The 25551-nt window shown below is 33.8% G+C and overlaps 3 protein-coding genes across 4 annotated transcripts in view; 1 reads left to right on the top strand and 2 right to left on the bottom strand.

Annotated features, from left to right (window-relative positions):
- Positions 1 to 25551, top strand: part of LOC142234949 (uncharacterized) — a 234633-nt gene that overhangs the window by 116083 nt on the left and 92999 nt on the right. The gene's annotated exons all lie outside the window — the stretch shown is intronic.
- On the bottom strand, positions 383 to 13279 carry LOC142234948 (uncharacterized). The gene is made up of 2 exons (XM_075306153.1): positions 11511 to 13279; positions 383 to 1143 (listed from the first exon to the last, which is right to left on the bottom strand). The coding sequence occupies exons 1-2, from the start codon at positions 13159 to 13161 to the stop codon at positions 1031 to 1033; spliced, it is 1764 nt and encodes a 587-aa protein (XP_075162268.1). The 5' UTR covers positions 13162 to 13279; the 3' UTR covers positions 383 to 1030.
- LOC142234951 (uncharacterized) lies at positions 19684 to 24957 on the bottom strand. Its single transcript, XM_075306156.1, has 2 exons — positions 23278 to 24957; positions 19684 to 19920 (listed from the first exon to the last, which is right to left on the bottom strand). Exons 1-2 carry the CDS (start codon positions 24878 to 24880, stop codon positions 19793 to 19795), a joined length of 1731 nt encoding a protein of 576 aa, XP_075162271.1. The 5' UTR covers positions 24881 to 24957; the 3' UTR covers positions 19684 to 19792.

The raw sequence follows: 25551 nt of genomic DNA on the forward strand, positions 1-25551 counted from the left end.
GCAGTTCATAGTAAAAATTTAATATAGTAGAATGTAATGTTGAAAATTTTTTCGGAATCTTCCGACCATATCTGGAATATATGTAAAAAACAAAAAAACTTTGGTCGAAGCAGGGATCGAACCCACGACCCTTGGCATGCAAGTCCGACGTAGCAACCACTGCTCCACGGTCCCACACTAAATGTATTTTTCTGTTAAATAAACTTTGTTTAATCGGCTCGTGGGCGCCGCAAGCTATGCTATATTAATATAACTTATATGGATAATTAGCTATTGATGACAATAACAGCTACGTAGCTCAGTGGATAGTGTGCTGCCTTACAAATTGCATGGTCCGCGGTTCGATTCTCAGTCCAGGCGAAAGGTAAAAAAAATTTTAAAATTTATAAAATCGTATAATTTCTTCTACATTGTTTGTATTACAGAAAAAGGTGCTAAGAACTAAAAAACTTCGTGGAAGTGAGAAAGATGTGAGGGAAAATGGTATTAGCCAGAAAAAATTTTTTGAGTTAGTCTTTATGAAATTGCTTTTACATCCTGGAAAAGAATAAACGTTTATCACAAAAAGTATATACTTTTCTTCCAAATACACTTCCTTTCATCCCTCGTTTGGGAGGAAAGAATTATTTTTTTGCGTGTGGAGAATACAGTGTGTGGGGAAGCAATTCGTAGCCCAATTCATGAATTTTTGCCATCGTTCTCAATGACTTGTGGCACGGTGCTTTGTCTTGGTGGAACAACACTTTTTTTCTTCTTCATATGGGGCCGTTTTGCCGCGTTTTCGACAGTTTATATTTGACGAGAAAATAACATTTTAGTGACAAACATGTTACATGGTCACCATACAAAAATAACATTTTGTTCTTAAAACATGTTTGAGGTGATCATATTCCTTCTCTGTGGATGGAATACATAAACATAGCATGCGTTGTTTCGCACTTTTCCATATAAAATCGTGATCTTAAGAACAATAAAAATAAATAAACTTTAAACAGTAAAAAATATATCAGATGTACATTCAGTTCCCTTATTATCTGCGAAGCACTATAAAATTTTTATCATCTTCTGGATCATCGAACTCATTTTTGTGATAGACTATAATTTTAATGGTTGCTTCAAAATTCTCCCTCAATTCGGAACATTCTGAAAGAAAACAAGAAATTCGCGATTATTAAAATACGAATATAGAAATTAATTGAGATGATTGGATGGTGGGGAGGGGAGGATGGAGGGATTGATGGGAGGTTTTAGTTTATGTATGTGGCTGATATGTATTGCCCGTTGCTATGATTTCCAAACCACCCTTCTGAAAAGTGAAAAATTTATTCCAGTGACAGTTCATTTTATTGTTTACAAACTTAGAAAAGCATTTTGATCAATTGCATTCAGAAATAAAGTTATTCTGATGCAATTCAAGCATGATAGTGTGATTGCTTTTAGTTGGAAATCCACAAGTGGCTATCGTCAGATTCCTCCAGCATTTAGTAAATGTTAATAAATCTTTTGTGTGACTAAATCTCTTGTTACCGTTACCGTGGCCGTGTTGCATCGCGTCTAAAATTTAGACCTAAAAACGGTAACGACACCAGAAATGATCCGAAAAGTAAAGATCGGACTTGATCGAAGAAAATTTGCCAGTGAGTGAAAAAGAGCTTGTACTAAAACCAAATAGTTTAAGAGCTCACCGATGCACAAAAAAATCAAGACAAGCCAAGCAGTTGTTACACTTGCACCAAAAAGTCCAATTACGGAATTTGACTTTCTACGGTGAGAATCCATTCGAAATTGGGCAGATTGTGAACAAAAAATTGTTCGGATTTACTTGCCAGCTGAGGTCAGCTGAACATTTACACCTACGATTGGGCTCCAAAACTCAAGCGCCCACGATGGTAACGGTATGGGCCGCCGTAACAGTAAATATCGATTGTGGCTCAATGCCGAATATTATAGGGAAAATGGCCTAATGGCATTATTAAAGCCCTGGGCAGGCAAACATATCGGCCATAGACAGAAATTCCAACAGTTATCAGCGCCATCGCACTCAGCGTGCGCCAAGCAATAATGAATTAATAAGGAGGGGTTTAGCCACCAAAATCTCCGTATCTTAATCCGTTAGACATTTGCGCCTAATTGGCAGAAAAAATACTAAAGTATTTATCATCTCAAAACGGCGGAATGAGCCAAACTACCGCAGAGCCACTTTCGTACAGAGATGGCTTTGTTTGCCATAATTCGTGCCAAAGGTAGCCAATTCGAAAAAAATCTAAACATATTCTAAAATTTGATGTTATTTCCGGCATGTTTGCTTTCGAACAAAATTAAAAAAAAAAAAAAAGTAAGGAAAGTTTAAAGTCGTGCGGGGCCGACTATATTATATCCTACACCACTTTGTAGATCCACATTTTCGATACCATATAAAAGCCGTCAAATGTGTTGGGTGTTATATATAAAGGTTTTTGTCCCAAATACATACATTTAAATCGGACTTCATCTGAACAAAATTTATAATCTATAGACTTAAAATTTAAGTCGGTTAATGCCCTGGGATGGTACACTATGTTAGTAAAAAACAAGTACGGAAAGTCTAAAGCCGGGCGGGGCCGACTATATTATACCCTGCACCACTTTGTAGATATAAATTTTCGATACCATATCACATCCGTCAAATGTGTTGGGTGCTATATACACTGTTAGAAAAATATGTTTTTAATATGTTCCGATATAAACAAAATGTGTTTCGGGCACGATTTTAAACCACAATATATTTAAGTGCGAACATGTAATGTTCCTAAACTAACACTAAATGTTTGGGACATCTATGTTAATATGTTAGAATATATTATGTTTGGGGCATCAATGTTTCATAAAAATCATATGTGTGAATACAAACATATATAAATTTACAAATTTCGACTAAACATACATATGTTGTGATATTTTATTCAAAGCGACAGAGAGAGTATAGAGAGAAATAGAGATGGAAACCGGGAGAGTTGACGAAAGATATCAATATAACACAGCAAAAGAGTCAAAAGAGAACAATTTCTGTGAAACCGCTTGTATGTTGTTTCGGAAAACTGTTTTATGATAAGGCCAAAAATTTGATATGTTTAAGTCTAAATATTATTTAATTTGAATAAAGAGAATATACATTCTGAACCAAGAGAATAGACATTTGAAAAACAAACAGCTTATGTTTTCGCCTTGAGAGCAGCATTTTATGTATGTGTGGACATATGTTTTGTTTATCATTTTGGCATTATGGGCACAATTTTTTTTCTTGGTTCGTTAAAAGAAATCAGGGGTCTTCATAAAAATAACGAAAGGGCACTATACTCTTTTTAGAGTTGGGACAGTAAAATGAAATAAGGAGGAAATAGTGAAAAATTACACAGTAAAATGTAAAAAAACAAACTTTAGTTCCTCTTTATTAAAAATTAGTCCACGAGGAGTTGACGGACACCATCAAATATAAAAGCGGGCATTACGTTCGAGTTTTACAGCTAAAACAATTTAAAAAGTTTAAAATGAATTATTAAAGAAAAATAAAAGGAATTTTAGAGCGATGGTGTTAAATGCTAGTAAAAAACTGTTCACTCCTAAATAAATTTATGTTTATATTATAAAATTATGTATGTATGTTTATACTCGACTCCACGTTCTTCTTTTGCTAGTTTTTGAATTCCTTCCAAATTTTAAAGTTTTGTACAAAAACAGTTTTTTATTACAAGATTGTTATTTTTGCAATAAAAAATAATATTTTATCCAAAAATCAGTCAATTTCGTTTATATCAAGCACTGTTACTGACTATAAATCTTTAATAACACACATTTCGAAGTTTCATTTAAAAAAAATTAATATAGTATAAATATAAATGTGTAAATAAAAAAAAAAAAAAACAAAAAAAATGTTCGGTCGGAGCAGGGATTGAACCCACGACCCTTTGCATGCAAGGCAGACATGCTAACCACTGCTCCACGTGGCAAACAAATGTATGTTTCTGTTAAATAATGTTATGTTTGCATGGGCTCGTGGGCGCTGCAAACTATGCTATATAAATGTAACTTAAAACGATAATTATCTACTGGTGACTATAACAGCTACGTAGCCCAGTGGATAGTGTGTTGGCTTACAAACTGTATGGTCCTCGGTTCGATTCTCCGTGCAGGCGAAAGGTAAAATTTAAAAAATTTATAAAAGTGAATAATTTCTTCAACATTATTTGTATTACAGAGAAAGGTTCCAATAACTAAAAAATTTCGTGGAAGTGAAAATTACGAGTATATTAGGGAATGAGCACAATCGTGTTTGGGAAAAATTCTTCCAAGCATATAATATTTTTGGCTCAAAATGCTTCCAAACATATAATATGTTCACATAAAACAAACATATTAATGTTTCGGCAGTATGCAATAATATATGTGCTTCCTGCAAAATATGTTTGGAACATATGTTAAAGAAGCGATTTTTTTTGAGGGTGTATAAAGGTTTGTCCCAAATACACACATTTAAATATCACTCGATCTGGACAGAATTTGATAGACTTCTACAAAATCTATAGACTCAAAATTTTAGTCGGCTAATGCACTAGGGTGGAACACAATGTTAGTAAAAAACAAGTAAAGGGTGATTCTTTTGAGGTTAGGATTTTCATGCATTAGTATTTGACAGATCACGTGGGATTTCAGACATGGTGTCAAAGAGAAAGATGCTCAGTATGCTTTGACATTTCATCATGAATAGACTTACTAACGAGCAACGCTTGCAAATCATTGAATTTTATTACCAAAATCAGTGTTCGGTTCGAAATGTGTTTCGCGCTTTACGTCCGATTTATGGTCTACACACCCTCAAAAAAAATCGCTTCTTTAACATATGTTCCAAACATATTTTGCAGGAAGCACATATATTATTGCATACTGCCGAAACATTAATATGTTTGTTTTATGTGAACATATTATATGTTTGGAAGCATTTTGAGCCAAAAATATTATATGCTTGGAAGAATTTTTCCCAAACACGATTGTGCTCATTCCCTAACATACTCGTAATTTTCACTTCCACGAAATTTTTTAGTTATTGGCACCTTTCTCTGTAATACAAATAATGTTGAAGAAATTATTCACTTTTATAAATTTTTTAAATTTTACCTTTCGCCTGCACGGAGAATCGAACCGAGGACCATACAGTTTGTAAGCCAACACACTATCCACTGGGCTACGTAGCTGTTATAGTCACCAGTAGATAATTATCGTTTTAAGTTACATTTATATAGCATAGTTTGCAGCGCCCACGAGCCCATGCAAACATAACATTATTTAACAGAAACATACATTTGTTTGCCACGTGGAGCAGTGGTTAGCATGTCTGCCTTGCATGCAAAGGGTCGTGGGTTCAATCCCTACTCCGACCGAACATTTTTTTTTTGTTTTTTTTTTTTTTTTAATTTACACATTTATATTTATACTATATTAATTTTTTTAAATGAAACATCGAAATGTGCGTCATTAAAGATTTATAGTCAGTAACAGTGCTTGATATAAACGAAATTGAATGATTTTTGGATAAAATATTATTTTTTATTGCAAAAATAACAATCTTGTAATAAAAAACTGTTTTTGTACAAAACTTTAAAATTTAGAAGGAATTCAAAAACTAACAAAAGAAGAACGTGGAGTCGAGTATAAACATACATACATAATTTTATAATATAAACATAAATTTATTTAGGAGTGAACAGTTTTTTACTAGCATTTAACACCATCGCTCTAAAATTCCTTTTATTTTTCTTTAATAATTCATTTTAAAGAAAATAAACTTTTTAAATTGTTTTAGCTGTAAAAGTCGAACTTAATGCCCGCTTTTATATTTGATGGTGTCCGTCAACTCCTCGTGGACTACTTTTTAATAAAGAGAAACTAAACTTTGTTTTTTTACATTTTACTGTGTAATTTTTCACTATTTCCTCCTTATTTCATTTTACCGTCCCAACTCTAAAAAGAGTATAGTGCCCTTTCGTTATTTTTATGAAGACCCCTGATTTCTTTTAACGAACCAAGAAAAAAATTGTGCCCATAATGCCAAAATGATAAACAAAACACATGTCCACACATACATAAAATGCTGCTCTCAAGGCGAAAACATAAGCTGTTTGTTTTTCAAATGTCTATTCTCTTGGTTCAGAATTTATATTCTCTTTATTCAAATTAAATAATATTTAGACTTAAACATATCAAATTTTTGGCCTTATCATAAAACAGTTTTCCGAAACAACATACAAGCGGTTTCACAGAAATTGTTCTCTTTTGACTCTTTTGCTGTGTTATATTGATATCTTTCGTCAACTCTCCCGGTTTCCATCTCTATTTCTCTCTATACTCCCTCTGTCGCTTTGAATAAAATATCACAACATATGTATGTTTAGTTGAAATTTGTAAATTTATATATGTTTGTATTCACACATATGATTTTTATGAAACATTCATGCCCCAAACATAATATATTCTAACATATTAACATAGATGTCCCAAACATTTAGTGTTAGTTTAGGAAAATTACATGTTCGCACTTAAATATATTGTGGTTTAAAATCGTGCCCGAAACACATTTTGTTTATATCGGAACATATGAAAAACATATTTTTCTAACAGTGCATAATCGACCAAGTGAGCAAACAATTAATGCGATTGTGACCAAGTTTCGCACTCAGTTTACTTTATTGGACATTAAACCAACCACACGAATGCGTACAGTGCGTACAGAAGAGAATATTGCGTCTGTTTCTGAGAGTGTTGCTGAAGACCGTGAAATGTCGATTCGTCGCCGTTCGCAGCAATTGGGTTTGTGTTATTCGACCACATGGAAGATTTTACGCAAAGATCTTGGTGTAAAACCGTATAAAATACAGCTCGTGCAAGAACTGAAGCCGAACGATCTGCCACAACGTCGAATTTTCAGTGAATGGGCCCTAGAAAAGTTGGCAGAAAATCCGCTTTTTTATCGACAAATTTTGTTCAGCGATGAGGCTCATTTCTGGTTGAATGGCTACGTAAATAAGCAAAATTGCCGCATTTGGAGTGAAGAGCAACCAGAAGCCGTTCAAGAACTGCCCATGCATCCCGAAAAATGCACTGTTTGGTGTGGTTTGTACGCTGGTGGAATCATTGGACCGTATTTTTTCAAAGATGCTGTTGGACGCAACGTTACGGTGAATGGCGATCGCTATCGTTCGATGCTAACAAACTTTTTGTTGCCAAAAATGGAAGAACTGAACTTGGTTGACATGTGGTTTCAACAAGATGGCGCTACATGCCACACAGCTCGCGATTCTATGGCCATTTTGAGGGAAAACTTCGGAGAACAATTCATCTCAAGAAATGGACCGGTAAGTTGGCCACCAAGATCATGCGATTTGACGCCTTTAGACTATTTTTTGTGGGGCTACGTCAAGTCTAAAGTCTACAGAAATAAGCCAGCAACTATTCCAGCTTTGGAAGACAGCATTTCCGAAGAAATTCGGGCTATTCCAGGCGGATCGGATGAAATTTGCTTCTCTTTGAGGCTCCGCAACCCAAATCTGGGGATCGGTTTATATGGGGTCTATATATAATTATGGACCGATGTGGACCAATTTTTGCATGGTTGTTAGAGACCATATACCAACATCATGTTCCAAATTTCAGCCGGATCGGATGAAATTTGCTTCTCTTTGAGGCTCCGCAAGCCAAATCTGGGGATCGGTTTATATGGGGGCTATATATAATTATGGACCGATGTGAACCAATTTGTGCGTGGTTGTTAGAGACCATATACCAACACCATGTACCAAATTTCAGCCGGATCGGATGAAATTTGCTTCTCTTTTAGGCTCCGCAAGCCAAATATGGGAATCGGTTTATATGGGGGCTATATATAATTATGGACCGATGTGGACCAATTTTTGCGTGGTTGTTAGAGACCATATACCAAAACCATATACCAAATTTCAGACGGATCGGATGAAATATGCTTCTGTTAGAGGCTCCACAAGCCAAATCTGAGGGTCCCTTTACATGGGGGCTATACGTAAAAGTGGACCGATATGGCCCATTTTCAATACCATCCGACCTACATCGATAACAACTACTTGTGCCAAGTTTCAAGTCGATAGCTTGTTTTGTTCGGAAGTTAGCGTGATTTCAACAGACGGACGGACGGACATGCTTAGATCGACTCAGAATTTCACCACGACCCAAAATATATATACTTTATGGGGTCTTAGAACAATATTTCGATGTGTTACAAACGGAATGACAAAGTTAATATACCCCCATCCTATGATGGAGGGTGTAACAAGTATATACGGCCGTAAGTTCGGCCAGGCCGAATCTTATGTACCCTCCACCATGGATTGCGTAGAAACTTCTGCGAAAGACTGTCACCCACAATCGAATTATGTACTTGCGTTGTGGTAATACTTACCGATGGCAAGGTATCTTAACACTACTTAACATCGTTTTCTAACTTGTGAGTTAGTCCATACGTGGTATATATTAGACGAAAAAGTTATGTATAGGTAAGTGTACAAATAATTACGAATCGATGTGGACTTTAGTTAGGCATGTTTGTTAACGGCCATATACTAGCACAATGTACCAAATTTCAAATGACTCGGATGAAATTTGCTCCTACAAGAAGCTTCAAAACCAAATCTCGGGATCGGTTGTATGGGGGCTATATATAATTATGGGCTGATATCAACCAATACCTGCATGGTTGTTAGAGACCATATACTAACACCACGTACCAAATTTCAATCAGATCGGATGAATTTTGCTTATCCACCGGAGGTCAAATCTGGGGATGGGTTTATAGGGGGGCTATATATAATTATGGACTGATATGAACCAATTCCTGCATGGTTGTTGGATACCATATACTAACATCACGTACCAAATTTCAACCGAATCGGATGAATTTTGCTCTTCCAAGGGGCTCCGGAGGTCAAATCTAGGGATCGGTTTATATGGGGGCTATATATAATTATGGACCGATGTGGACCAATTTTTTGCATGGTTGTTAGAGACCATATACAAACACCATGTACCAAATTTCAGCCGGATCGGATGAAATTTGCTTCTCGTAGAGGGTCTGCAAGCCAAATTTTGGGGGTCCGTTTATATGGGGACTATACGTAAAAGTGGACCGATATGGCCCATTTGCAATACCATCCGACCTACATCGATAACAACTACTTGTGCCAAGTTTCAAGTCGATAGCTTGTTTCGTTCGGAAGTTTGCGTGATTTCAACAGACGGACGGACGGACATGCTCAGATCGACTCAGAATTTCACCACGACCCAGAATATATATACTTTATGGGGTCTTAGAGCAATATTTCGATGTGTTACAAACGGAATGACAAAGTTAATATACCCCCCATCCTATGGTGGAGGGTATAAAAATATGGGAAACATTTAAATCTGAAACAATTTTAAGGAAACGTCTCAAAAGTTTATTTATGATTTATCGCTCGATATATATGTAGTAGAAGTTTAGGAAAATTAGAATCATTTTTACAAGTTTTCGACTAAGCAGTGGCGATTTGATAAGGAAAATGTTGGTACTTTGACCGTTTTTGTCGAACTCAAAAAAACATATATATGGGAGCTATATATATATATATAAAATTGGCCTCTGTGGTCATATGAGTGTAAATCGGGCGAAAGCTATATAAAGGGTGATTCTTTTGAGGTTAGGATTTTCATGCATTAGTATTTGACAGATCACGTGGGATTTCAGACATGGTGTCAAAGAGAAAGATGCTCAGTATGCTTTGACATTTCATCATGAATAGCCGAACGATCTGCCACAACGTCGAATTTTCAGTGAATGGGTCCTAGAAAAGTTGGCAGAAAATCCGCTTTTTTATCGACAAATTTTGTTCAGCGATGAGGCTCATTTCTGGTTGAATGGATACGTAAATAAGCAAAATTGCCGCATTTGGAGTGAAGAGCAACCAGAAGCCGTTCAAGAACTGCCCATGCATCCCGAAAAATGCACTGTTTGGTGTGGTTTGTACGCTGGTGGAATCATTGGACCGTATTTTTTCAAAGATGCTGTTGGACGCAACGTTACGGTGAATGGCGATCGCTATCGTTCGATGCTAACAAACTTTTTGTTGCCAAAAATGGAAGAACTGAACTTGGTTGACATGTGGTTTCAACAAGATGGCGCTACATGCCACACAGCTCGCGATTCTATGGCCATTTTGAGGGAAAACTTCGGAGAACAATTCATCTCAAGAAATGGACCGGTAAGTTGGCCACCAAGATCATGCGATTTGACGCCTTTAGACTATTTTTTGTGGGGCTACGTCAAGTCTAAAGTCTACAGAAATAAGCCAGCAACTATTCCAGCTTTGGAAGACAACATTTCCGAAGAAATTCGGGCTATTCCGGCCGAAATGCTCGAAAAAGTTGCCCAAAATTGGACTTTCCGAATGGACCACCTAAGACGCAGCCGCGGTCAACATTTAAATGAAATTATCTTCAAAAAGTAAATGTCATGGACCAATCTAACGTTTCAAATAAAGAACCGATGAGATTTTGCAAATTTTATGCGTTTTTTTTTTTTAAAAGTTATCAAGCTCTTAACAAATCACCCTTTATATGGGAGCTATATCTAAATTTGAACCGATTTCAACCAAGTTAGGCACGCATAGCTGCAATGCTAATTCTACTCCTTGTGCAAAATTTCAATTAAATCAGTGTAAAAGATTGGCCACTTTGGTCATATGAGTGTAAATCGGGCGAACGATATATATGGCAGCTATATCTGAATTTGGCACACTTGACTATAGTACTAATTGTTCTTCTTGTGCAAAATTTTAAACAAATTAGGCTTCTGGGGCCATATAAGTCCATATCGGGCGAAATATATATATGGGAGCTATATCTAAATCTGAGCCGATTTCGACCAAATTCGACACACTTTACGAAACTATCAATTGTACTCCTTGTGCAAAATTTAAAGTAAATCAGGCTGAAATTCTGGCTTCTGGGGCCATATTAGTAGATATCGGGCGAAAGTTATATATGGGAGCTATATCTAAAACTGAACCGATTTCTTCCTAAATCAATAGGGTTCTATTCTGACCCAAAATACAAACTTGTGCCAAATTTTAAATCGATTGGACTAAAATTGCGACCTAGACTTTGATTACAAAAATGTGTTCACAGACAGACAGACGGACATACGGACATGGCTATATCGACTCAGGAGCCCACCCTGAGCATTTTTACCAAAGACACCCTGTGTCTATCTCGTCTCCTTCTGGGTGTCGCAAACATATGCACTAACTTATAATACCCTGTTCCACAGTATGGCGCAGGGTATAAAATATTGAAAAATATAGGACTTTATTTTGTTACATCACATATCTGCCACCCAGTGAACTCTAGTGATATAAGCATGGTGCAGTCGTCTTTGTCCTTCTTCAACTAACTACTCTTCCCATTTAGATACTTACTAATTGTAAAACCGTATAAAAATATATTCTTCAAAAATTTCGGGAAATCCTTATGATATATCAATGTCCTTAGATTATTCTCAAAATCAGGTTGAGTAGATATAGCCAAAGTCATTTGGGGATTATGGCAGAAAAGTTTTAACCAAAACTCCAAATCCGAATTAAACGATTTACGATAAACCAATTTCAAATTCTGTACAAATGTGGGGAATCCTTCAATGTCTGGTAATACTGATGTCTGATGTTCATCAATCCTTAATGTGAGATCACGTAAAGATTGTAATCGTAGGATATCACAGATATAAGGCCATTGTAATGGAACTATTAAGCAGGTACTTAGACGGGATAATTTTGTCATTTGTTTTAGGGTATCCAAAGTCATTTGGCCTCGTTTCATATCCAAAGATTCTAGATTTGTAGGTATTCCCTGTGAAATATTGCTGACATATTTGTCTACTTTGGGATTGGGATACCAAGTAAGATTTTTCAAATTTTCATTATTTGTATAGGCCAATTGGAATTCGTCCATATCTATATGGCTTAGAGTTAGAGTTTCTATTGTGGATGCTATGGGGTAGTCTTCAAATTCTCCCTTATACCAGGTGCCATTGGAGACATAAGATGTGAGGTTATGGCTGGTAAGGATTTCTCTTAAATTTTCATTAGTTAAGCCATAACAAAATTCTATATTGAGAGATTTTAGATTCGAGGGCAACTGAATCGTTTCAAAATTATTAAAAGTAGATCTTTGAATGGTCAGATTGGTGAGATGAGGAGATGAACTCAAAATTCTCCGCAAACTCAGCTCTGAGAGGCCATCTATAACTCGAATATTTAGTGTCAAAAGATTAAAGAAAATTTTCAAAAATCCATTGTAGTTCTCGGCCCACTTTTCTTCATCAAATGTTGTTGTTATTTGTAAATCCTTTAGAGAAGCAGGTGAATCTTTGTATAACATTTCGTCGTAGGTTCCATTTATCTGTGCGGGTTCTATAACAAAACTCATTTTTAGAATTTCCAATTTCAGTTCATTCAGTAGCTGTCGGTAATGTGCATATTTCACTCTTATTATGGGATAATCATCACGAAAGTTCAAGCATAGCTCTTTCAAATTCCTTATTCTGAGGAGACCTTCTATAAATTCATAGCTGACAAAACCCTCTTCCAAAGCTCCAAACATATGTATACGTATATAGGGTGTAAAGAATATTTTATGATCCTGTCTATAGGAGAGTAGATGTAGTGATTCCAGATGGATTAAATTCTTGGCCACCGATTGTATTAATTCCAGCCAACAGATTTCTGCACAACATTTAAGTTTTGTAAGATTTTTGAATTGTCCCAGCTGAAGATGAGAATATGAAGTCAATTCCATGACTCTCGAGGCATAAAGCCCCAGGAATTCTCGAAATACTAGCGACGATAATAGCAAACGATTTTTATTCGATTCATTTCCCACCAAATATTGTGGGAAATTTTCAGCTATTGTTAATTTCTCATATCGTATCGGCCATATGAAATTTTCAAATACATTCTGAAGAGTAACATTCACTTGGGCTAATTTTAGTTGATCTTGCAAATTTAGAAATTTATAAATATATATCAGGACATCACAGTTTATGGATAAGTTTTCAAACTCTGATATTTCCATTTTTCTTCCACATGGGTGTTTGTTTTTTTTATATAAACAAAGTCATTATTTGTTTGGTTTTAGTTTCGATATTTATGCAACCAAATCACAAAAAAAGAAAATAAAAACACTTGTGTTCTCAATGGCGTCACTGCAAATACTAAAAGAAAATGAGAAAATTTGATTTTAATGTAAATCGTACAGGTGGCCCTCTATTAATGCGGTGCAATAAATTCAAACTACACACAGAGAAGGAATATGATTCACTCAAACATGTTCAAGGGGCATAATGTTACTTTTGAATGGGAAACATGAAACCGTATAGTCGCAAAAACGTTCACAAATAACATTATCGCAGCAAAAAAAGCGTTGCCAAAAAAGTTGTGAAAGTGTTCTTTTTGAATCCGGAAGTGGTGCCAAATTGGCACAGAAGCGATGAATTTAACATGGGCTTGTCATAGGGCGGATGTCCACCATTTCAACTGCCGTGATATTTTTCCAAATGAATAATTTTTACAATTTTTTTTTATGATTTTTAATGCATTATAACGCTTGTCTGGAACTTTTGTCATCAAATATTTTCAAAAATTAGCAATTTTTGTAGAAAGCATTTACCATTTTTTCTGAATCGTGATTGAATCAGAAAATTTTTATACCCTGCGCCACACTGTGGAACAGGGTATTATAAGTTAGTGTATATGTTTGCAACACCCAGAGGGAGACGAGATAGACACATGGTGTTTTTGGCAAAAATGCTCAGGGTGGGCTCCTGAGTCGATATAGCCATGTCCGTCTGTCCGTGAACACATTTTTGTAATCAAAGTCTAGGTCGCAGTTTTAGTCCAATCGACTTCAAATTTGGCACAATTATGTGTTTTAGCTCAGAATAGAACCCTATTGATTTTGGAAGAAATTGGTTCAGATTTAGATATAGCTCCCATATATATTTCGCCCGATATCTACTAATATGGCCCCAGAAAACAGAATTTCAGCCTTATTTGCTTTAAATTTTGCACAAGGAATGCAAGTGATAGTGTGCATAATTTGGTTGAAATCGGTTCAGATAAAGTATATATATTCTGGGTCGTGGTGAAATTCTGAGTCGATCTGAGCATGTCCGTCCGTCTGTTGAAATCACGAACGAAACAAGCTATCAACGTGAAACTTGGCATAAGTAGTTGTTATTGATGTAGGTCGGATGGTATTGCAAATGGGCCATATCGGTCCACTTTTACGTATAGCCCCAATATAAACGGACCCCCAAATTTGGCTTGCCGATCCTCTAAGTGAAGCAAATTTCACCCGATCCGGCTGAAATTTGGTACATGGTGTTAGTATATGGTCTCTAACAACCATGCAAAAATTGGTCCACATCGGTCCATAATTATATATAGCCCCCATATAAACCGATCCCCCGATTTGGCTTTCGGAGCCTCTAAGAGAAGCAAATTTCATCCGATCCGGCTGAAATTTGGTACGTGGTGTTAGTATATGGTCTCTAACAATCATGCAAAAATTGGTCCACATCGGTCCACTTTTATGTATAGCCCCTATACACACAAAAAATTATCACCAACATTTTTTCAATTAAACACTTAATTGAATTTGGAAACGGATTCAATTAATATGTTAATTGATTCAATTAATTTTTTAATAAAATCCGAATAAAAACCAATAAAAAAAAAGATTGATATTTAATAGGTTTCCAATTAAAATATTAATTGATTCAATCAATTTGTTAATCAATTCGGAAATAATTTTCAATTACAAACGTGATTGAAATTTTTTCCGTTTCCAATTACACATGTGATTGATCCAATCACCTTTGTGATTGAAACTGAATAATTTTGAGCAATGGAAAGAGCGAAAAGAGAACAAGAGAATGGGTATTTATTCAACAATGTATGATGGAGAGATCAGTCTGTGGAAGTAACTCGTAACGAACGGTTGGGTTTTTGTTTTTCGCGTAAATTGAAAAACATGATTGGCGACATTCTGTCTGCTGCATTCAAAATGTGTGCATAAATATTTTGAACGCAACAACAAATCATAGCAAAGGGTTGAAACAAATAAAGTGTGCAACAACAAACGGCCACGTGGTAAAGGTTTGAAAAAAAAAATATATGACAGAACGCATTTGAAATTACCTGTGTTTTGTGGTATTGTAAAAATGGAAAACAATCTACGTTTATTGAAGGTAAGAAATTGTGAAATGTGAATACCGTTTTCCATTGAAGCCTGTTTACATTAAACGGACTAAAATAATATATTTATTATTCATTTCTTTTAGTGACCAATTTTATTTCGTGAAATTGACCAATCAATCCCATCAACTCCATCATTTTATCAAATATATAATAATATGTTTGCAATAAAAAGTGGGTACCGTATTGATCTTTTAAAAGTATAAATTTTTTTCACTCCTAGTTTTCTTAAAACCAAGAGTGGTATGGGTTTGTTGGAAGATTCACCTTGAAGTTGCGAAGTAGCGTTGGCATTAAATTGCATTTTTGTTTTACCTGCCTTTTTCAGTTTGAACCCAAGTAGAGAGCAGTATATCTGGTATGTAAACTAATGAGCTGAATTATGTAATGGTAAAAAAGCTCTTTCTTTTGGATTTAAAAATATGAAAAATATCAGAAAATAATAAAAATATGTATTTTCCATTTATATTTTTTTCTATTCCAGAATTTGCGAATTATCATCAATATAATACCAAATATTACATTGCTTTCCCATTATTTTTGTCTTTGATTGTTTTTTTTTTAGAAAGGAAAGGAATTGTTACTAAAATTAAATTACCGAGCTCGAGCTCCTTAATACACCTTTTTATGCTAAAAGACTACAACTGCAAAAGAAGATTATAAATCTGCAACCTGGAACTAAGAATTGAACTTGATATTCTATGCAGGTAATGTTTAACAAAATTAACTTTTAATTGAACAAAATTAAATTCGAATTATTCTGTTTACTTTCAGAAAAACTAATTTAGCTTACAGGCTGCTGATTTATTGGAAATCTAGTCGCATGTACATATTAGAAGGAACATGTTAACATGGTTATTATTATAAGGAAGATAATGATTTATAAAATTTATTTTTTCACCCTATAGTTGTTATTGATAGTAGTTGTATTTGTAAGTTATGTTAGAACAAAACACAAATGACAAGAACCAAATTTATTTGTCTATTGCATAATTCAAAAAATAATAAAATATTAAATATGTTTTATAAGAAACACATATTTTCTTTTATTTCAAAAGAAAAAAAACTAAATACGATTTTGTGGTCGCAATATATAAATTTTTTGATCGAAATTTATAGCCAATTTCAATTAATTATTTAATTGAATGAATCAAATAGTTGATTGATTTTTGTCGCGAAATTAATTAAAATTTTAATTGATTCAATTAAAACTGTGATTGAATTTTATGTTAAAAATCAATCACGTTTTTAATTGATTCAATCACACAATTAATTGATTCCGTGACAAAAGTCAATTAAATTTTTAATTAAAAATCGTGTTGGTTTTCAATCAAAATGGGTGATTGATACTATCATTTTCGTGATTGAAGGCATTTCAATTAAAAAAATGATTGAATCCGCGATTTTCGTGATTGAAATCAAAAAAAAATTTTTTTGTGTGTATAAACGGACCTCCAAATTTGGCTTGCCGATCCTCTAAGAGAAACAAATTTCATCCGATCCGGCTGAAATTTGGTGTAAGTATATGGTCTCTAACAACTAAGAAAAAATTGGTCCACATCGGTCAATAATTATATATAGCCCCCATATAAACCGATCCCCCGATTTGGCGTGCGGAGCCTCTAAGAGAAGCAAATTTCATCCGATCCGGCTGAAATTTGGTACATGGTGTTAGTATATGGTCTCTAATGACCATTCAAAAAATGGTCCATATCGGTCCATAATTATATATAGCCCCCCATATAAACCGATCACCAGATTTGACCTCCGGAGCCTCTTGGAAGAGCAAAATTCATCCGATTCTGTTAAAATTTGGTACTTCTTGTTAGTATATGTTATCCAACAACCATGCAGGAATTGGTTTATATCAGTCCATAATTATATATATATATATATATATATATATATATATATATATATATATATATATATATATATATATATAATATATATATATATATATATATATATATATATATATATATATATATATATATATATATATATATATATATATATATATATATATATATGTATATATATATATATATATATATATATATATATATATATATATATATATATATATATATATAATTATGGACTGATATAAACCAATTCCTGCATGGTTGTTGGATAACATATACTATATCTATATATATATATATATATATATATATATATATATATATATATATATATATATATATATATATATATATATATATATATATATATATATATATATATATATATATATATATATATATATATATATATATATATATATATATATATATATATATATATATATATATATATATATATATATATATATATATATATATATATATATATACACAGTCTCACACAAGTTTACATACCCCTGAGTTTCTTACCTCTTAACTAAACCTGTTTCTTGTTGTTGTTTATAACCGACACCAAAAAAATCTTCGTGAAAATTAACAAATACTTTGTTTTTCAAATTAATTTACTAAAACTAAAGGATATATATGTATATTTTTTAAAATTTTATTATTTAAAGAAAATATAAATTTTTTAACCGTATGTAAACTTGTGTGAGACTGTGTATATATATATATATATATATATATATATATATATATATATATATATATATATATATATATATATATATATATATATATATATATATATATATATATATATATATATATATATATATATATATATATATATATATATATATATATATATATATATATATATATATATATATATATATATATATATATATATATATATAATATATATATATATATATATATATATATATATATATATATATATATATATATAGCCCATATAAGCCGATCCCAAGATTTGACCTCCAATGCCTTTTGGACAAGCAAAATTCATCCGATCTGGTTTAAATTTGGTACGTGGTGGTAGTATATGATATTTAACAGCCAATGCAAAAGTGGTCCATATCAGTCCATAATCATATATAGCCCCCATATAAACCGATCCCGAGATTTGGTTTTGGAGCCTCTTGGAGGAGCACATTTCATCCGAGTCAGTTGAAATTTGGTACATTGTGCTACTAACATATATGGCCGTTAACAACCATACCTAACTAGGTCCATATCGGTCTATAGTTATATATAGCCCTCAGATAAATCGATCCCCAGTCACAAAAAATTGGTCCATATCAAGTTCATAATTGTATATAGCCCCCATATAAGCGACCCCCATATTTCAACTCTGGCTCTCTACCACGTATGGACTAACTCACAATTTAGAAAATGATGTTAAGAAGTTTTAAGATACCACAACGCAAGTAATTCGATTGTGGATGACAGTCTTTCGTAGAAGTTTCTACGCAATCCATGGTGGAGGGTACATAAGATTTGGCCTGGCCGAACTTACGGCCGTATATACTTGTTTATTTGTAGAATCACTGAATTTTTTAAAATTGTTCAATATAAGCCGGACGCTGCCGGAATTAAACTGCACATTAAAGTGCACACAATAATCTTTCTTCCCATACCAAAATATCGGTGAATACACGAGAATATACACACAAAGAAAATTTCATTAAAATTCGGCCAACAAAAATGTTTCATTGATATAACGAAACATTTTCATTAAAACAATGAAAATATTCGTTAGTAATACGAAACGTTATGTTGATTAAAAAATTTCGTTGTATAAACGAATTTGTTTCATTGGCTGAATTTTAACGACACATTTCGTTAATATAACAATATTTTTTCTATTAGTGTAGAAAGTACCATTCCACGAAAGACAAAAAATTACATGAAAATTATAAAACAAAAACTTACCACTTTAACACAACACATTTCTTTTTGCACAAACACAAACGAATTTTTAATATTTTTTATATTATTTTACGTACCTGTAATACTATTTTCGGTCTTACACAATGTAGATTCGCTTATTAGTTTATTTTTTACAGCCAATTTTCTACAATATGTTTTTTTTTTAACTAGCGATTCACAATGTAAACTATCTAAAAACAGAAAACTTTGCCAGATTGTTTTAAAAGCAATGAGTGGCCATATGTTTCTAATATTTTGTATTTCGAGCTACTGGAATGTCTGAAACAGAATGACGTTATCAGTTTTTCCAATTTAAATTACCGAAAAACTGACTTTTTGCCGCATAATCCGGTTATTTGCATTTGCATAGTGCATTGCCTTAATTAACTTAATGTCTCTTAATTTAGTAATTGAAAACATGTTCAACTTTTTAATTTGAAATATTTTGGTATTATTTTTTTCTGTGCATTTATTAATTTTGGAAATTTAAATTAATTGATAGAAACTCTAATGTGTCTATTTGTTAATTTTTTTTTTATTTTGTTCAATATAAATCTCATAATATGAAAAAAGTTTTGTGAGTAATAAATAGTATGATAGTAAAATTTTTATTCCATTCTGCAATTACGTTATCCAAAGCATTATACAAAACTCCACCAAAACATCAAGATCCTCATTCTCATTTTGGACATGGTGAATCATTTTTAAATCGCTGACAAATGCATTGTAATTACGTTTGAGTTCATTACAATCTGAAATGGATAAAAAATTTTAATTGTCATAGAGTTTTTGTGGGGGATTTCAACTGAAATCAATGACGTTGGTGATCAATTTTGGTTATAGCATAATTGATATATTATATTAACTTTGTCATTCCGTTTGTAACACATCGAAATATTGCCCTAAGACCCCATAAAGTATTGTATTCTGGGTCGTGGTAAAATTCTGAGTCGATTTGAGCATGTCCGTCCGTCCGTCCGTCTGTTGAAATCACGATAACTTCCGAACGAAACAAGCTATCGACTTGAAACTTGGCACAAGTAGTTGGTATTGATGTAGGTCGGACGGTATTGCAAATGGGCCATATCGGACCACTTTTACGTATAGCCCCCATATAAACCGAACCTAAGATGTGGCTTGCAGAGCAACTTGGTGGAGCAAAATTCATCCGATCCGGTTGAAATTTGGTATGTGGTGTTAGTATATGGTCTATAATAACCATTGAAAAATTGGTCCATATCGGTCCATAGTTATATATAGCCCCCATATAAACCGATCCCCAGATTTGACCTCCGGAACCTCGTGGAGGAGCAAAATTCATTCGATCCGGTTAAAATTTGGTATGTGGTGTTAGTATATGGTATATAACAACCATGCAAAAATTGGTCCATATTGGTCCATAATTATATATAGCAAATGGGCCATATCGGAGCACTTTTACGTATAGCCCCCATATAAACCGAACCTAAGATGTGGCTTGCAGAGCAACTTGGTGGAGCAAAATTCATTCGATCCGGTTGAAATTTGGTATGTGGTGTTAGTATATGGTCTATAACAACCATGCAAAAATTGGTCTATATTGGTCCATAATTATATATAGCCCCCATATAAACCGATCCCCAGATTTGACCTCCGGAGCCTCTTAGAGGAACAAAATTCATCGGAGCCAGTTGAAATTTGATACTTGGTGTTAGTATATGGTATCTAACAACCGTGCAAAAATTGGTTCATATCGGTCCATAATTATATATAGACCCCATATATACCGACCCCAGATTTGAACTCCGGAGCCTCTTAGAGGAGCAAAATTCATTCGATCCGGTTGAAATTTGGTATGTGGTGTTAGTATATGGTCTATAACAACCATGCAAAAATTGGTCCATATCGGTCCATAATTGTATATAGCTCTCATATAAATCGATCCCCAGATTTGACCTCCGGAACCTCTTGGAGAAGCAAAATTCATCCGATTAGGATGAAATTTGGTACATTGCGCTAATATATGGCCGCTAAAAGCAACGCCACAAGTGGTCCATATCGGTCTATAGTTATATATAGCCAATGGTCAGTCAGACAAAAATTGGTCCATATCGCCAAAAATAATCGATCAACATTTTATTTCTATAGAAAATTTTGTCAACATTTTGTCAAAATTTTTTTTCTGTGGAAAATTTTGTTAAACTTTTATTTCTGCAGAAAATTTTGTCAAAATTTTATTTCTATAGAAAATTTTGTCAAAATTTTATTTCTATAGAAAATTTTGTCGAACTGAATTATATACGTATTTAATCGGCCTTTTTATACCCTCCACCATAGGATGGGGGGTATATTAACTTTATCATTCCGTTTGCAACACATCGAAATATTGCTCTAAGACCCCATAAAGTATATATATTATGGGTCGTGGCGAAATTCTGAGTCGACTTGAGCATGTCCGTCCGTCCATCCGTCTGTTGAAATCACGCTAACTTCCGAACGAAACAAGCTATCGACTTGAAACTTGGCATAGGTAGTTGTTATTGATGTAGGTCGGATGGTATTGCAAATGGGCCATATCGGACCACTTTTACGTATAGCCCCCATATAAATGGACCCCCAAATTTGGCAGACCCTCTAAGAGAATCAAATTTCATCCGATCCGGTTGAAATTTGGTACATGGTGTAAGCATATGGTTTTTAACAACTGTGCAAAAATTGGTCAACATCGGCCAATAATTATATAAAGCCCCCATATAAACCGATCCCCTGATTTGGCTTGCGGAGCCTCTAAGAGAAGCAAATTTCAACCGATCCGGCTGAAATTTGGTACATGATGTAAGTATATGGCCTCAAACACCCATGCAGAAATTGATCGAAATCGGTCCATAATTATATATAGCCCCCATATAAACCGATCACCAGATTTGACCTCCGGAGCCTCTTGGAAGACCAAACTTCATCTGATTCAGTTGAAATTTGGACGTGGTGTTAATGTATGGCCTCAAATACCCATGCAAAAATTGGTAGAAATCGGTCCATAATTATATATAGCCTCCACATAAACCGATCCCCAGATTTGACCTCCGATGCCTTTTGGAGAAGCAAAATTCATCCGATCTGGTTGAAATTTGGTACGTGGTGGTAGTATATGATATTTAACAGCCATGCCATAAGTGGTCCATATCAGTCCCGAGATTTGGTTTTGGAACCTCTTGGAGGAGCAAATTTCATCCGAGTCAGTTGAAATTTGGTACATTATGCTAGTATATGGCCGTTACAAACCATGCCTAACTAGGGCCATATCGCTCTATACTTATATATAGCCCTCAGATAAATCGATCCCCAATCACACAAAAATTGGTCCATAACAAGATCATAATTGTATATAGCCCCCATATAAGCGACCCCCATATTTCAATTCTGGGTCTCTACCACGTATGGACTAACTCATAATTTAAAAAACGATGTTAAGTTAAGTTTTAATATACCACAACCCAAGTAATTCGAATGTGGATGACAGTCTTTCGTAGAATTTCTACGCAATCCATGGTGGAGGGTACATAAGATTCGGCCTGGCCGAACTTTCGGCCGTATATACTTGTTTTTGTTTAATATATCCCTCGTATGAACTAACTTACAATTTAGAAGACGGTGTTAAGGATTTTTTAAGATACCTTGCAATCGGCATGTGTTACCGCAACCCAAGTAATTCGATTGTGGATGACAGTGTTTAGTAGAAGTTTCTACGCAATCCATGGTGGAGGGTACATATTCGGCCTGGCCGAACTTACGGCCGTATATATTTGTTTTTCATTGAAATTGAGTCAACGATTTTTGTTTGTTTTCATTGACGTACAATTTTCATTGGTACAATGAAAATGTTCATTACACGTACGAAATGTTTCATTATTTAATAGAAAAAATATTACACCAATGAAAAGTTTCATAGTAAATTTCGATTCATTAGAATTATGAAAAGCTTCATTATGTAATAGAAAAATCATTAAATTAATGAATATGTTTCATAGTATTTATGAAATAGTTTCATTAACTCAATTTTAATTTAATAATAATTATAATTTCCTTAGTATTACAATGGATTTTTTATCAGAGTATGCATGTTTACTTACTTATTTTGATACCATGAACATATATTTCTGTCAAAAACCCCGGGAATTTAGGATGTTCTATCACTTCTTTTATGTTGCTATAGTGTGTATTGAGGCTATATAGTGATAATTTCATTTTCTTATTTTGCTGTAATAAATCCAACCAAAAATCTAAATCTTCACCATAGTTGTCGGGATAATGTAGAGTTAAATGAGAGATTTTGGTTTGTAGATTATCACAGATTGGAGCTTGTTTAATTGTGCTCTCTTCAAACTCTATATCCACCTCCTCCAATGAGGGATGTTTTAACAATCCAATAATTTCTGGCCAATCCTTTGGAAGGTTAAGAAAGATTTTCAATGTTCGTAGAAGTTTTAGTTCTTCTAAAATAGCCACAGACATATGACAGTTTACCATATGTAAAGTCTCCAAATTTTTGCAAGTGGCCATGGGAATAGCTTTTATTAAACTTTGCTTATCTCCCCACATCCAATGGCTGTGCCATGTAAGATTTTTTAAATTCTCATTATGATCATAGGCCATTGTAAAAGCATTTAATTCCACACGATCCAATTCCAGAGTTTCTAGGGCTTGAGATATGGGGAAATTTTCAAATATTCCCATATAATCGGAGCATTTTGAATAGAATTTTTTCAAAATGGGATATTGAGTTAGAATTTGTTGAAGATTTCGGTAAGTTAAACCATAGCACAAATATATTTGAAGCTCCTTAAGGCTTTGCGGTATCACAAATATTTCAATATTGGAGAAACATATACAACATAGGTTTAAAGATTCAAGATTTGGGCAAGATTTGGCAATCAGATGTAAGGTATTTTCATCCATAATATTCCTATATGGAAGGCGTAGAGTAAGGGATTTGAGATTTCTAAATATTTCCAATACCGAAGGATAATTTTGTAACCATTTTTCTCTTTCTAAAGAAATCTGTATGGATAATTCCTTTAATGAGTTCAAAGAACTTGTGGGGTCTTCTTCACTATCAGCTGCTACTTCGAAACGTAGTTTAAGAATTTCCATCTTTGGCATGCTAAGTAATTTTCGAAAGTATTGATATTTGATTGTGTTATCCGAATTATCATTGTAGAAATCCAGTTGTAATTCTCTTAAATTCTTCATTTTAAGTATATTCTCCAAATGTGCTTGCTCAAAATGTCTTTTACCACATCTCAAAGAGAGAACTTGGAATCTCTCCAAATGAGGTAACTGTGTTGCCACTTGTTCTAGGATTTTCATATTAAAGTGTAGACCATCACACGATAAACTCACCACATTTATAAAAGGCCTAAAATTCATGGGTTTATCCACACTTAATTCTCGAACGTATTTGCCATATAACGAAATAAACTTTTGCATTTCTTTCTGCCTTAGTAATTTTCGATTTCTATCCGTTTCATTGGATATTAAAAATCCACCACGTAATGTGGAGAAAATTTTCAAACAACGATATTGCTTAGGCAATATATAAGTTTTGTAAACTTGTCTCAATATTCGATTGACTTGGGCCAATCTCATTTGGTCTTCGTATTGTAATTTTGCAAAAATTTCTATTAGTATTTCATAATTTGTGGTAATTTTTTCAAAGCCTAGTAAGAGAACCATTTCGATTTATAATCGAGTGAAGCGTGTGGACTATCTGTAATACTACACACTATGAAACCAATATTGGCACTGAGAGCTGTGGTGAGTTGATTTTGTATTGTTGGCTGCTTTTGTAAATCAAGTGCTTTTGTTTGTTTTTGTATACAGCAATCCCTCGATTTACGTCGCCTCGGTTTACGTTGTTTCGATTTACGTCGTCAAAGTTTTTATTCCATCCACTTTGATTTACGTCGTCATTCCATTTACGTCGTCGATTTTTTGCCAACATTATCAGAAAAGCCATACATAAGTGAAATAAGTAACAACGATGATGTCATCATTCATTTATTTCTGAAATTCTTACCGAAAATTCGTCAAATTCTGATTGATATTGCATATATAACACAATTATCGAAGTGGCGATGTTTTTTTTTTGTATATATACAACGTAGGAGTAAGTATGAGCAATTTATACTTCGGTTTACGTCGTTTCGATTAACATCGTCAAATTTCTGAACCAATCACGACGTAAATCGAAGGATTACTGTAATAATAATAATATAGGGATGCCAAATTATAATCGATTGCCACATTTTAACCCTCTAATGCCCCAATTTTTTTGCCAGCTGATTAAATTTTCAATGTTAAAGGCACGAAAGCAAGAAAACTAAACAAGAAAAATTTACAGGGTA

The sequence above is a fragment of the Haematobia irritans genome, chromosome 4 (genome assembly GCF_050003625.1).
Source record: "Haematobia irritans isolate KBUSLIRL chromosome 4, ASM5000362v1, whole genome shotgun sequence".
Classification (NCBI taxonomy): domain Eukaryota; kingdom Metazoa; phylum Arthropoda; class Insecta; order Diptera; family Muscidae; genus Haematobia; species Haematobia irritans.

Excerpts from the sequence above, each read along its gene's own strand:
- LOC142234948 (XM_075306153.1), bottom strand. The coding sequence starts at position 13,161 with ATGGAAATATCAGAGTTTGAAAACTTATCCATAAACTGTGATGTCCTG. Across the intron at positions 1,144-11,510 it reads TTTATACGGTTTTACAATTA|AATGTTCCGAATTGAGGGAG; the intron begins GTAAGTATCTAA and ends GTTTTCTTTCAG.
- LOC142234951 (XM_075306156.1), bottom strand. The coding sequence starts at position 24,880 with ATGGTTCTCTTACTAGGCTTTGAAAAAATTACCACAAATTATGAAATA. Across the intron at positions 19,921-23,277 it reads TGTTCATGGTATCAAAATAA|ATTGTAATGAACTCAAACGT; the intron begins GTAAGTAAACAT and ends TATCCATTTCAG.